Raw genomic sequence first — 14452 nt, 5'->3', positions numbered from 1 at the left:
ATGCTCCCCGGCCCTCTCCCAGCATGCTCCCAGCCCTGGCTGGTGGGCTGCCAGAGTTCACCAACGGAGGCCCCCTCCCCCAGGCTCCATTCCAGCTGCAGGGGCCTTGGAAGGCACCATCAGTGCTTTCTGAGGCCTCAGACATGGACAGGGAGCGGGGTGAGGCCTGGTTCCTCCCAGCCCCCAGCCCGGGCCCACCTGGCCTAGAGGAGCTTAGACGCTGACCTCACTCCCCACGCCCATGCTCATGCTCATTCCTCGTGGCCTCTTCCAGCCTCCATCCCCATCTGTCACTCACTGGGGCTGGCCGGCAGAAGCCACAGAGCCACGGCCCCACTCTCCCTCTCTTCCTGCTACCTTAGGCCTCCCTAGGGAGCAGAGAATCGCCAGGGTCATCTCACGTCCCCCTACCACTGTCCTCAGATACAGCCACAGAAGTGTCTTATTGTAGACTCAGCTGATCTCCATGGGGGAAGGTTTCAGGGATAATCCATCAGGGTATTCAGAGCCCTTCGGTCAGGAAGTCCTCCCTTGGATCTAACCACTGCCCCCAGGCTGCCAAGGTGATCAAGCCCCTTCTGTCACAGATCCCTGGCCTATAGAAGGACTTGGTAAGGATGCCTTTAAAGTCCCTTGCAGTCTTGGGAACCAGACAAGTATGAGTCTGAATCTACTTCCAAAGCTGGATGGCCTTGGGAAAATTACCCAATTTCTCTGAGCCCCAAGTGCTTCACCTACAAAAGAGGAACGATGACACTGGTCGCCTTATGGGGTTGTTGGGAGGCATCCACAAACAGTCTACAAACGGCCGGCCCGGGACCTGCCACACAGCCAGGCACAGTCACTGCACAGCAGGGGCCCAAATCAAATCTGTCTGGCCCAGCCTCCCCAATAAGCCCTGCCATGCCACTCTCACAGGAAGCTTCTACAGCTCCCAGTTGCCTTGATATTCAAGTTTTTCCAGAGCATGGCCACGATCTATTGCCTTCTCCCACCCAACCCCCATACCCCACTCTCCCTTTCTGTCTTACCAAGGACCTAAAGTACACCTGGCCCCTCTTCTTTCCCAGGGTCCACGCCCTGTGCCAGTGCTCTCTCCTCCAGGAAGTCTTTCGTGACCTCGCCAGCCCACACTGATTCCCCTTCTCCAAGCTCCCTTACTCCACAAATTCGGCTCCTGACATTTTCCACCTGGCAGCCATAGTTGCATTTTCGCAAGCTCCCTAAGGCCAAGGGCCACCCACACTCACCAGCTGCTTGTTGAAATTCTGGACACACTGTTCAAACTGCTCATCCTTTGTCTCATCTGCCTTCCCCAGTTTCTGGAGGACCTGCCAAGGCAGAGGGAGAAGAGAAGAGTGTTACTCAGAGAAAAAGAGTGGCCAAACCAAGAGGGCCCAGTCTCCGATACCACAGACCCCTCCCCACCCAGCCAGGGTCTCGGAGCCACGGCCAACAGCACTGGGGACGGTCAGGAGGTCTCGCAGCTGCTGTGACCCCCCAGGGCAGGACTGAGCGCATGGAGTCCTGAGACCTCTCCACCCTCTCTCCAGGGCTCGCCCCTCGGCCAAGAGGAGGACCTAGGACAAGCCTGCCGTCACCACCGGAACCAGGAGGAGGGGGATTCCAAGACAGCACGAGGGGCGGGCACCTCCTTGCTGATCTCACACTGCACCTGGGCTCTCCGCCCCTACCCCGGCTGCTGGAAAGTGAGCTGAGCATGAGACGGGCCAGGTGGGAGACACAGGACTCCACTTCCCGAGCCCAAGGCTCACGAACAGCATGGGGAGGAAAAGCCGCCCCTGAGCTGGGAGGCGACACCCCACGACAAGGAGGGCAGCGAGGGCGCTGGGGCCCGGCTCTCCTATCACTAGGAGTGAGCGCCCCATCTGACTAGATTTTCAGATGGGACCTGCTCCAGCCTCCTGCTCTCTCCTCCTCCACCCAGCAGGCCATGCTGGGCCACTCCTGGCACTCACACTCACACTGACACACACACGCATTCACACACACACAGCCTCACGGCCACATGTCCTACTCCCAACTGGAAATCTCCCTTCTGGTGACTCACAACTGTCCCTTTTCAGCTGTGTCAGGGGAGAGGAGGTGGAGAGTAGAGGCAGGGAGATGGTGGTAAATGCAAGGAAGGGGATCCATGGCCAAGAGAGGGGGAAAGACCTAGAAAAAGAGGAAGCTGGACCAGGAGCGTGAGAGGAAGCCCTCACCAGGAGGGCTGGCCCACCAGACTCTCCCAGATCCCCCTCTCTCAGATCCTGCCAGGTCCAGCCCCAGAGCTCTCTCTGTTAAGAGAAAGAGAGAGAAAGAGAGATAGAGGGAGGGAGGGAGAGAGGGGAGGTAAAATACACAAAGAGGGGTGAGGGCCATGGGAGAGAGAGCAGGGAAAAAGAAAGACGAGAGATGGGGGCACAGAAAGGGGATGCTGAGGCAGAGATGGGGGTGGTTTTGCAGGGAGAGAGGGAGGCAGTTCCCCTCCACAGCCCCGGGCAGGCACCTCCACGGGAAGCAGAAAGGACAACATTGAAATGATCAGCAGAGGCAGCAGCCAAAACCCAACGAGAATGAGAAGGAAAACAGGTGGCAGTGGGTGGGGCTGGCAGGTGGAGGGAAAAGGAGGGCCCAGGGCAAGGACGAGCAGCAGGTGGGGCTGGGCCCAACAGGACCAGGGGAGCCTGTGAGCAAGCGGGCCAGGCCGGCAGCAGTCCGAGGCCAGCAGGTCATCACCAGCACTCCCTTCATCTATGTCCTCCTTTCAAAGTCCCTGAAGTGGGCCACATTGCCTGGAACACAGCTTTGCCTGCCCAGGACCCAGGCCAGGGTCCTGGACTGAGGGCTGCCCAGTCCCAGAGCAGAGCCTGGACCCTTGCCACCCGTGACTGGCCCTGGGCTGGCCTGTGCTGCCCTGTGGCACTTTCTCCCGCAGTCCCAGGAGCCACGGTGAGGCCAGTCAGCTCTCAGGCCCTCTCTCTCATTGTGTAGTACATTTGGCCCTTTCTCACCAAGCGCCTGCTCTGTGCCCAGCCCTGGGTGTCTCTCTTGGGGGCAGCAGAGATCAAGCAGACCTGGGTCCAGGCCTGAGAGAGAGGGAAGTACATGGGACTGTGGGAGCCCAGGGTGGAGATCCTATCCAGCCTGAGCAGTCAGGGAAGGCTTCCTGGGGGAAGTGGCAGCTCGGACGGAGGCGAGGGCTTACAGCAAAGGTAAGGAGACCAGACAGATGAAGTACATTACCAGGGAATTTTGAATTGCTCAAAGTGACTGGAGGTCACAGAAGATGGTGACAGAGGGTGTGAGTGGTGGGGGGGGGAGGCGCTGGGGGTGCTGGGGAGTGGCCCACCAACACCTTTGTGCTACAACAGTCAGGACAGTCTACCAGGCAAGTGCAGCTGGATGCCAAGGGCTGACACCGGGGGGAGAGGAGAAAAGCAAAACAAAACTGCCATGAGCAAGAAAGCCGGTCCTCCCACAATCCGCAGGCCCCCATTCTCCAGGCAGCCATACCCAGTGGGTCCTGCGGGAACAGGACAAAGCCTCACAGGGCCTGGCCCGCTCAGCGCAGAGCTGGGGTGGGTACCTCACCCCCAGCAGATGCCCGTCCCATGGCCCACCACTTGCAAAGAGAGAAATGGGCCACCAGGTGAGAAAGAGCCTCCAGAAGCCATCAAGGGCCACCAGAATGAGCCAGAGGCTCCAGGGAGCAGGGGCAGGGCCGGCTAGCCCGCAAGGCAGGAGGCCTGGGGAGGCGGCCCTGGCCAGCCCCCCAACTCCTTCTCCCTGAGGAGATGCGCTCAGTCAGCAATGTGCTCAGCCCCGGCCTGCCATCAGGCTCCCGAGGGCTCCAAGGCCCCAGGTGTGCAGACAGACACACAGCCGCCCACTCCCCGGACACAGCTGCGAGCCCCACCCACACAGCTGAAGCCTGCAGGGAGATGTGAAGGCCCTGAGAAAGGCCACCACCGTGAGACTGGGCCAGGCCACGAGAAGGCCCCTGGGAGAAGGCACAGTCTCTCTCAGAGCCTCAAGTGCCTGTCTGAAGACAGAGACACGAGCACTGCCCTCAGGCTCAGCCTCTGAAACAGGCCTCTGCCCCTGGCTGTGGCACATACACAAGCAACAGCCATCCCGAAAAGGCCTCAGAGCAGCCTTCCCACAACCAGGCGCAGGGCCTGACACCAACCCACCCTCAGGCCAGGCCCAGACTGACCGCATCCCGAGATGCCAGACAGATGTCACGTGCACACACACTGTACACATGTACACGTGGGCAGGCACGCACTCACAGCAAACTCCTATTCACCTGTCAAAACCTTGCTCAGGCAGCACCTCTTCCGTGAAGCTGCCCCTGCCCTCTCTCTCCCCTACACCACTCCGTACCACTTAGGGCCTGGGACCTACTCTCCTCATTGCTAGACAATGTGCCGGAGTGTTCGCCTCTGGCCCTGCCCCAGTCACATGAACAGCCTGAGGTTGGGGAAGTGTCCAGCCCTCTCTGTGTCCCCAGCTCCTGCAAGGGCTGGGCACAGGGGGGACACACAACAAATTCTTGGCAGCGGCTGGCTAATCTGAGCTGTGGATCTGGAGGGCAGAGTTGTGACCTTGAACAAAACACCCCATCTCGCAGCCTCAGTCTCCTCCTATGTAACATGGGAGGGTCACGTATGGAAAGTACTCCCCTGACACACGGACAGTCCCCAAGAGGCGGCCGTCAGAATTAGGACCAGATCTGGCCTTCGTGTTCATCTGAGGTCTGCTTCTGGGTAATCTGGGCGGGCTCCAGCGGGTCCCGGCCCTGCAGAGGCTGTGTGGAGGGGATGACCAGCACGGAGGCTGGGCAAGGCTCCCGGCTCCGTGTGACCTCAGGCTGATGCCTCCCCTCCTCTCCACACTTCAGTCCCCACCTCTGACATGGCAGTAATCACCGTGACACCACGTGGCCAGGGCTCAGGAAAACGCCAGGTCAGTGCATGCCGGCCCGGGCCAGGTTTCACCTGGCTGCACGCACTGCCCCAGTCTATAGAGGGGAGGGGGACGCGCAGCCTGAGGCCTTGACCTCAGGGAGCCCCCAGTGTGGCTACTGGAGGGAAAAACAAGTGGGCACCACCAGCCCCAGAAAAGGGCCAGGACAAAATTCAGTCCACCAAAATCCCACAGCCTGGATGGCCACCCACTTCCTACTTCCCACCCTCCATAGCTGGGCCTCCTGCCACGCCCCGGCGCTGGGGAGAGGCCTTTCTGACTGGCCACTGGGGCCAGACTACAACCACCCTCCCTGCCACTGAGAAGCTGCTCAGCCATGCCAGGACCTGTCCCCGTCCCGCGGGGAGGCCCCGAGGCTGATCTCTCCAGCCCCCACCAGCGCCTCCATCCAGCCTGCACGCCCACACTCAGAGCCCCCTGCTTGCTGAGCCGGAAGCTGTGGCCATGGCCGCGGGCACGCAGGGGCTCCCCCACCCAGCACACGGTTAGTGGAGCGTCCCCGTGCCAAGCTCACAGACAGGCCTCGGGGGCAGCAGGGGCCTCCGGGGGTCCAGGTGGGCCCGGCCCCCAGGGCTCAGGGGACTGGGGATGACTGAGCTGGGTTTTGAAGGATGAGCAGGAGTTAGGTGAGCAGGAGGGCCCAGAGCAGCGTCAGGACTCCCACTCTCTTGGTCTCTCTCATGCGGCAGGGGGTCCCCCCCCCCCCCGACCCTCCTGGGTCACCCTTATCACAAAGCTTTCTGGATGCTGCGATGGAGGACAGGTGCACCTCGGGGTTAGCCCAGGGGGAGGGAGTGGGGATGAGTGCAGCAGCCCTTGTGCCAGCAGTCCAGGAAGGCCTCTCAGCACCACCCCGTCTCCTGTCACCACATCCTCGGTTCAGCCAGATAAGAGTGGAGCTAAAGTGTCTCAAGAGGGACAATCCAGGGCAGGGCAGAGAGGAGCTGGTGGCACCATGAACCTCCTTCTGACAACATTCACAGTTCAGCCTCACTGAGCCAGGCAGCGAAGGCTGGCAGCCCCTCCCTGGGGCCCCCTGGGGCTCAGCAGGAGCTTCCTGTGGCAGGGGAGGGGCGTGCCCCTTCCCCAGTGCTCAGCTGTGGCCTTTCTCACAGCCCAGGGCATCCTCAGAGGCCAGGAATGGCCTACTCCCCACTGAACAGGCGGGTGTCCTGCCAAGCCCTCTCCTGGCCTCTGACTAGCCAGCAAACAGCCCCGGGGACAGCAAGCCCACGATGCCAAGTGCCACGCTGCACGGCCACCAAGCCCAGAGGGACAGGAAGACCCTCCAGGGCCAGTCTTGTTTGAACAAGGAGCAGTGTATCACTCACTGCCCATGGAGCACAGCACTTTACAGACACCAAGCACTCCCTCACAGGTAAGTGTCTTCACCTCCCTGTGACAATGGCTGGTGACCACAGATAACTCAGGAAAGAGCCTGAGGTCTCACAGTCAGGAGTGAGCACAGAGCTGCTCTGCTGCTCCTGGGCTCCAACACTGGAAAAGGGGCTCCCACAGACCCCGCCCTGCCCAAGCCACTCGAGCCCAGCCGACAGTGCAGATGAGCATGTCTGCAGGCGCTCGCCGGCTGGGCTGACCCTGGGCACCCTGCTCGGACCGCTGGGCCCTGAGCTCCAGGTGATCTCTCCTGGAGGCTCTGACCCCACCCTCCTCCCAGAGAGGGGTCGGGCCCTCTGCATTGGTGGGACACATCCCCACATATGAATGGCATGGCAAAGCACAGAAATAAGTACTTTCTAGAACCCAAGGCTGAGGAGAGGAGCCAAGTCCAGGGTCCCTGGAGGGAAGCCCAACAGAGGCAAGGCCCGCAAGCCCTGGTCGCCAGGCTCTGGGCCAGGCAGGAAAGCTGGGGGCTCCTCCAGCGGCCGGGGCACCCCTAGTCACGGCTGCTGCAGGAGGCATCTCACACGGCCAGCAGAGATGAGGACCCACCCACCCCTCACCCAGAGCATCTCCAGAACCCCAACCCACACACACACACTCACACTCACACACACTGGCAAGGGCCTCATCCAACTCCCCCCAAGGAACCCACCATCCAGCTGCTGAGACGCCCTCGGACCTGAACCTTTCTCATCACCTCCTCCCGGCAGCCGCCTGGCCGCGCCTCAGTCAGGGCTGGTCACAGAGTGAGCCGCGCCAGGGCAGCTGGGCGTCACCACCCCACTTCTTCCTCCCGGCAGAGCTTGTGGTCAGGGGACCACAGCGACAGGATGCACATTCTCACACCCTCACAGAGGCCCCAGGCAGGCAGGGGCAGGCAGACAGACAGACAGATGGACAAGCAGCTGGAAGGCCAGGTTTTCCCACTGATCACTCAGCACACAGCTGGGCCCTGTTCTGAGGGAGACACCCCAAGAGGGAAAAGTGACGAGGGGACACCGGAATCAGGCCAAAGGCCCCCTGGTGACCGGAGCTGCCCCTCCACCAGGCAGACATGCCGGGAGGGGATATTCTGCCCAGCCTGCCCAGGAGCCATGCAAGAGAGAAAGCAGGGAGGGGACAGGCGAGCCCCCCAAGCCCACCACTCACCACCCCCCACCGGCACAGGCCCCCTCCCAGCTTCTTGTATTGAAATATAAACCTCAAAGCATGTTGAAAACGAGTACAACAAACTGCCACACGCCCTCCCCAGAGCTCACCACTCATTCCCCCTCGGCCACACTTGTCTTATCTCTCTCTTCACGAACAGTCTGGTTCGTTCGCCTGTGGCTTTGCTGAACCACCGGAAAGTAAGCAGCAGACATCATGACCCTTTACCCCAAAACACTTCGCCCCAAGGCGCTTCGGCACATTTCCTAAGAGTCAGGGTGGTCTCCTAGGTCCCCGCCGGACCGCCCGCCTGGGCTGTGCTCAGTACTTAATACTGTTATTTACTACACAGTCCATGTCCACATATCCCCACCTGTCCCCCAAAATGTCCCTCACGTCTGGGTTATTTGTTTGTTTTTCTATCTGGGATCCAAACACGGTTCACACATGGCTTGTGGTTGTCACGTCTCTTGTCTCCTCTAATCCAGAATATTTCCCCCAACAGCTACTGATTGCTAGTTTACATATTTTTTTCTCTTTCAAGTCACTGACATTTTTAAGAGTACAAACCAGTCACTTGAAATGCTCCCCACTCTAGATTCGTCTGATTATTTCCTTGCGGTTAAGTTTAGGCTTGACAAATAGAAACGGCAATAGGATATACTGGAGTCTATGAGGGAGCCATTTGGTGTAAACCTGACTCGGCCTGACTCCGTTTTTCCAATAGGGCCTGAGGTGGCCGTTGAGCGTGCATTGTATATCTGCTTTACGCATGTGCTGTGTCCCACAGACAAGAACAAAGGCCCTTAAGATAAAGGTGCAACTTCCTCCCCACTGGCATTCCCTTAAGGGTAAGCATCTCTCCCTACGCAAGGAACTGATTGCTACGCTCGTCTGTGACCACCCAGCTCGAGACAAGAGACCTGCCACCTGCTGTGTCCACTGAGATGGCAGACCTACTACCTGTTGTGTCCATCAATCGCTGTGCCGACAGAGCAGTCTCGTGAGTATTGTAAAGCGGACATTTCAATCCTATGTGAAACGTCCTCTCTGGAGGTATATAACCACTCTGTGCACCCACTTCTTTGGTGCCTTTTGTTCCTTCGGGAAAAAAGGCCCCGGGCCATGGTCCTCACATTTGGCCCAGAATAAACTCACCCGAATTTTCATTTATAGATTGGTTATGGATTATTTTTGTCGACAGGTTAAACATTGTTCGGGCAAGAATCTTACAGAAGTAATGCTGTGTCCTTCCAACCGCATTGCAGTGGATGTCCCCTGCTCCGTATGCTGAGCTGGGCCACTCGGTCAAGCGGTGTTTGCCAGATCTCTGCTGTAAAGGTAACTTTTGGTAATTAATTAGTCATCTGAGGGGCGATTCACTGTCACCGTGTGAATGTCCCAGGCCAACAACTTTCCGCCCAGTGCCTTTACCGTCAATTAACACTTTGCTCCTCAAAGCGGGGTCCACGGAGCGGCAGCTTCCCAGTCATCAGGGAGCCTGGTAGAAACAGAATTTCAGGCTCCCCCCAAGACCTGCTGAAGTAGACGCCACATGTTTAACCAGTCCCCGGTGCTCCGGGCGCACATCAGTCTGTGCAGCACCGCACCCCCACCTTTGCCTGAGCCCAGGCCACCCAGGGCTTCACTCTGCAAAGAGCTCCCCTGGTCGAGCCCCTGGGGAGTGGGGAGCGGGGACATCACTGACTCCTGCCTCCATTTTGCATTCAGTGTGTTATAATCTTCTACCTTCATTATTCTTTTTGACGCTCCAACTGTCCCAATTTGGCCAGTGGGCACCTCTGAATGCATCCCAACTAGTCTCTGAGCAGCTCCTTGCTTTCTGACATAAGAGGCTCCAGGTTCAGCGTGCGCTTGAATCAGCCATTGCTCCAAGGAGCCCGGGCTCCCTTGAGGGGAGGTGTGCTCATTGCTACTGGGCGTCCTTGCGCCTAGGCAGCTCATTTCAGTTTTAGGCCACGCCTTGAGCTACACATTCTTCCCCCACTTTAGAGATAAGAAAAGTAAGGCTGAGACATTAAGGAATTTGGCCACACAGCTGAGAAGGAGCAGAGCCAGGACTCTGTGCCTTTGTGGTGGCCGTGAACAAGTGTGGCTCAGATCCCGTCTGCTGTGGGAGCTAGATTGACAACCCCAGCAGCCGCCCTCTGGCCCCATCACTGTATCCCAGCTGAGTCCACACCACCTGGTGTGTGCTGAGCATGGTGGGGCTGCAGAGAGACAATGGGCTCCTCCAACAGGCCTCCAGGCCCAGGGACACCCCTCGGCCTGGCTGAACCCTTCTTGGCCCTGGGCTGCAGTCCGAGCCCCTCGGCCTCTTCTAACGTGGGCATATGGCACTCCTACTTTACGAGCGAGGAGAGGAGGTACAGAGCACTGAGGCGAGCTGCACACTGGCCAGGAGTGGACCAGGTCTCCTGACTCCTGGGTCCTTTCGCTGGGTGTGGGTCCTTTCGCTGGGTGTCGCTCCTTGGGTGTGGCTCTTGTCCCAGGGCTGGCAGTGTCTACAAAAGGGGGTAGCTTCCTCTTCTCACCCAGCCAGGCGCACCCTGCTTCTCCCCCGAGAGCCCAGTGAGCCCACTCCCAGGGAGGTGTCGGCAGCTCCGCCTCAGGGCGGCAATGCCCGGCCCATGGCTGGCAGCCTGCAGACAAGGCTGGCACAGTTAGCAGCCCCAGAGCTGCTGCTGCGCCCTTAGGGTAGGAGGGGACCACGGAGAGAGGGGCTGGAATGAGGGGCCTGGCTTCCCCAGGAAGCAGGCAGTCCCCCGAACCCTGGGCCCGGCTCTGGCCCCACGGTGGCCAGTAGCGGGGAGAAGCAGCTCAGGGTCCTGCGTGGGAGCCGCGCCCAGGGCCCAGAGAACAAGTCCCAACACACGGCGGAGAGGCCCTGGCCAGTGGCACCCGCAGCCCTCCTGCTGCACCAGGCTGGCCATGCATCAGCCTTTGCCTGATCACTTTCCAAAGACTCGATGAATTTTAAGAAAGATAAATGTTGAAACACTGGCCTTGGGCAAGAGCCAGGAACAGCATTCCACCCCCAGGAGGCAGGAGGAATGCTCCCAGCTCTCAGGCCCCCATGCAGTGCCTCCTGCACACCCACAGGCTCCCATGCACACACGCGTGGACATGCACACACGCTCCCTGACAGGGCTCCTGCCCATAGCCCTTCAGTGGCCTCTGGGCACAGTAAGAAGGTGGCAGGAACCACAGGGAGGCCAGGGAGCCAGGCAAGGAGCAGAGCCGATGCCAGGAGGTGCTGTGAAAGAAGAACCCAGAATGAGGAAGGGGCGCAGAGAGAGAACCAGAGAAAGGGAAACCGACAGCAGCTCAGGGCTTGAGCAGGCAGGTCTGCTGGAGGGAGCAGGAGGGCCTCCCTGCGCCAGCTCCCTCCCCCAACACCCCTGCAGCAGGCTGAGGGCCTCATCCGGTCTCCTGGGCCCTCTCTCTCCCCAGCCTCCTCCGGATCTCAGTTTCCCGAGACTGGCAGCGAGGTGGTGGCAGGAGGCATTGGCTCTGGGGACAGCCATCGGCCATCCTGCCTTCCTGCCAGGGGAAATGCCGCAAGCTCAGCTCACACTCCAGAGGGGACCCCGCCCCAGCAGATCCCATCTCTCAGGCGCACCCCGCACCCAGCGCCGCCCAGCCGAGCTCCCCAGGGATTCCAGCTGAGGGCATGGCATCTGCCCCTCCCTCTAAGCTCCAGGAGGGTGGCACTGCAAGGCATGTCCCCAGGGAGCCTGATCCAAGGGCCCACCTTGAGGGGAGCCCACCACCCTTGACAGCCCCTTACAGTTGGCCTCATAGCACCAGGGCATCGTGAAGTGGCAACTGTGGGTCCCATTTTACAGATCAGAAAACAGGCTCAGAGAGGTCACTCGGCTAACGAGTGGCAGAGCCAGGAGCTCAGACCTGATGGATTCCAAAGCCCAGACTCAACTTGTGAGTCTCAACTGGGGGTACACAGACCCTGGGAGTGACGGGCGGCGTGTCCAGGGTTTACTGCAAAAGACAGACACTCCATCTTGCTGCTTCCCAAAAATCTGACTGGTAGAGAGAAGACCTTTGTGACACAACCAAAAAGATGGGTTATGCCCGAGAATGTGAAGTTTGCAAAGACTTCGGCAATGAAATAAAAACTAGAAAAGCAATTCCAGGTTCCTACTGGCCAACTGAGCGGGCTGCCCCCCAGGAAGCTCCAGACCTTACCCCGACCTGGAGATCTGTTTTTTTTTAACATGTCCTCACTCATGTTCTGGAAGTTGCTGTCCCCTGACACCCGTCCACAAAGACGCCTCCTTTTCTGAGGGCCCCTGGTAAGAACAGCTGACTGACCGAGGAAGCCAATGGGCCTGTCCTGGGCAACTGTCACCAAAATGGTCTCCTTCCTCCGCCAGGGACTGTCCTTCTCCTTTACGAAATACTGGCGAGAGTAAAGGGGTGTTTGGTTTTCCTTTTTTATGTCCTTAAACTGGCTCCATAAAAACTTGGCCACCACCCACCTCAGCCCCACAGCAATGCCCTGAAATGACATGGTGGGTCAATAGCCAAGCACAGGAGGACCCCTGCCCTCCAGGGCAGGCCCTTTCCACAGGCCCCCCCGAGGGCTGGCAGCCCACCTGCCCCTGAGAAAGGGGGCAGGGTCTCCTCCTCCACAGCCATCTCTCCAGGTGGAAGGGAGGGCTCCCCCCAGGTGAGAAGTTTCTAGTTGACTCAGGCCAGAACCCCCCCTCCCCCTCTCCTTTCTCCCTCCCTCCCAGGGAGCCTGAAATTCCAGCCAGCTCAGCAGATAAGCCTGTGGCCAGCAGCCAGGGTGGGGCCACCCAAACCCCGGAGGAAGCTAGGGTGGGCTGGGGTGGGATGGGGAGGCCCAAACAGCCCAGAGCCAAGCACGGGGAGCAGAGGCAGCAGGCCAAGTCTGGGGAGGACGGGCTGGGGCGCCAGGAGGGGCCGGGCTGGGCCAGCGGAGGGCAGACGGGGACCACAGAACAGCACAGCCACCCATCCGAAAGCGTCCAAAAGCCTTCAAGTGTTCCCCACATCCTGTGAGGAGAGGGAGGTGCTCCACAGAGGGAGAAACTGAGGCTCAAAGCCCCTGGTCTCAAGGTTAAGTAAGCAGGGGCCCATCAGGTCCCAAACCCAATCCTGGAGTCAAGAGAGCGAGCCGGCACAGAGGAGCCCAGCTCCCTCCCCTCAGGGACCTCCCAGCAAGCAGAGCCCATTCCCAGTCATCAGCAGAACCAGACAGGCGTCCACATGGGTAGGAGGGCTTCTGGAAGGGCCAGGACCACCCAGACGGAGGCTGACCACCCCCTTCCACAATCAAGCACCACCCAACTACCCAGGCCTCCCCCCAGCCCCACTCCTGGGGAGACAGGAACTTATCACCAGCTTCTCCAAGCAGCCCAAGCGGCCCCACTTGACTTCGCCCCTCACAGACCAGATCCAGCGCCCCTCCACAGTGAGGAGTCCCCACCCCTGGACTCTGAGACTCATCCCAGGTGTGAGGGCTGGGCTGGGGCTTGGCTCCTCCTGGACGCCCTCCCCAGCCTGGATGGCTCTGCTGCAGGGAGCAAAGCAAGGCCCTGCCCTGGAGGGCCAGTGCACCAGGCATGGGGAAGCATGCCCATGGTGACAGACATAACTGACATGTTTGACATGTTTTTACAGCTGGTCACGGGCTGGGGCCTAGGGAAGTGACCTCTGAGCAGAGACCTGGTAAAGGAGAGAGACACTAGGCTATCTGGAGGAAGAGCAAGAGCGGGCCAAGCAGAGGCACAGCAGGTGCAAAGGCCCTGGGGTGGGAAAAGCAAGGCCTGTATGTCTGAAGAGAGGGGGAGAGCGCAGAGGAGGAGGAGGATGCCCTGAAACAGCAGGTGCCAGGCTCCATGCTGAGCACATTGCATGATCCATCAATCAATGCACTCTACAGCCTTATGAAGAAATACTATTCTCATCCCCACTTTGCAGATGAGGAAACTGAGGCACTGCTTTTCAAACTCCCCAGGGTCACACAGCAACCAGCCAGCAGGATGGCCAGGAGCCACACTCCGAGCCGGGCTCCAGAGGCGACACATTCCAATCCCTGCACAAAGGGCCCTGGCTGGAGCCCGGAAGCCTCGGAAGCCTCGGCTGTGAGACTCTGGCTCCGATTAGGAAGGCCTGGAGAGCGCTGATCTGAATGACAAAAAGTCCCGGGACAGCCTGCAGGGCAGGGGCTTGGGCAGGGACAGGAAGTGGTGAGGAGCGGTCAGATATGGTGACAGAGAGAGAGGCGAAGGGCACCCCAGGGTTGAGCAGCTGTCACCATGTGAGACGGGGACACCTGAGGGTCATGGTGAGTTTGAGGTACCCAGAGAAGTCACAGGGGGGGTCAGAGGGGCCAGGATGACTGGGGCGGCCAGGACAGACTCCCCCGTCAGGCTCCCACCTGCCCCCTCATGGCCCAGCTCAGGGCAGCTGACTAGCTCACAGTGTCTGGTCCAGACAGCTGGCTAAGAGAAGGGGTGGGAGGGCGGGAGGGAGCGGCAGCTCCTGCTCTGGACCCCTTCTGGTGGGAGAGGCCCTGGGTGGAGGTGCAGGGAGCAGGCTGTGCCACCTGGGCAGGGAACTTCACCTTTCTGAGCCCTGAGCCCCATCAGTCAAATGAAGCCAAGCCCTCTCCCTCAAGGGGGGACTGAGGATGAAGTGTGGCTGTGTGGCTAAGAGGGCCCAGCACAGAGTGGTGGCTGGCTTCCCTCCTGCCCCCTTATCCCCATCTTGACCTGGGATTCCTCCCACCCAAGCCAGAAAGCTCTGGCAGCTTCTCCCACCTACTCACCACCCTACCCCCATCCTGCCCCCGCCCCCACCCCACCCCCACCCCCAGCCCACACATGCCTTGCCT

At 59.9% G+C, this 14452-nt stretch overlaps 1 protein-coding gene across 50 annotated transcripts in view; it reads right to left on the bottom strand.

Moving 5' to 3' along the window:
- BIN1 (bridging integrator 1) overlaps positions 1 to 14452 on the bottom strand; it is a 108027-nt gene that overhangs the window by 27518 nt on the left and 66057 nt on the right. For 45 of the 50 annotated variants that reach the window (XM_070581003.1, XM_070580965.1, XM_070580975.1 and 42 more), the window contains one exon: positions 1251 to 1331. In XM_070581003.1, the coding sequence (XP_070437104.1) occupies positions 1251 to 1331 (81 nt within the window). Of the gene's footprint in view, positions 1 to 1250; positions 1332 to 7051; positions 7185 to 14452 lie in introns of those variants that run through there. The other 5 variants (XM_070580972.1, XM_070580982.1, XM_070580991.1 and 2 more) reach the window with 5 other exon arrangements.

The sequence above is a fragment of the Equus przewalskii genome, chromosome 17, assembly GCF_037783145.1.
Source record: "Equus przewalskii isolate Varuska chromosome 17, EquPr2, whole genome shotgun sequence".
Lineage (NCBI taxonomy): Eukaryota > Metazoa > Chordata > Mammalia > Perissodactyla > Equidae > Equus > Equus przewalskii.
The sequence above is the reverse complement of the archived record's forward strand: the minus strand, read 5'-3'. Positions and strand labels throughout refer to the sequence as shown.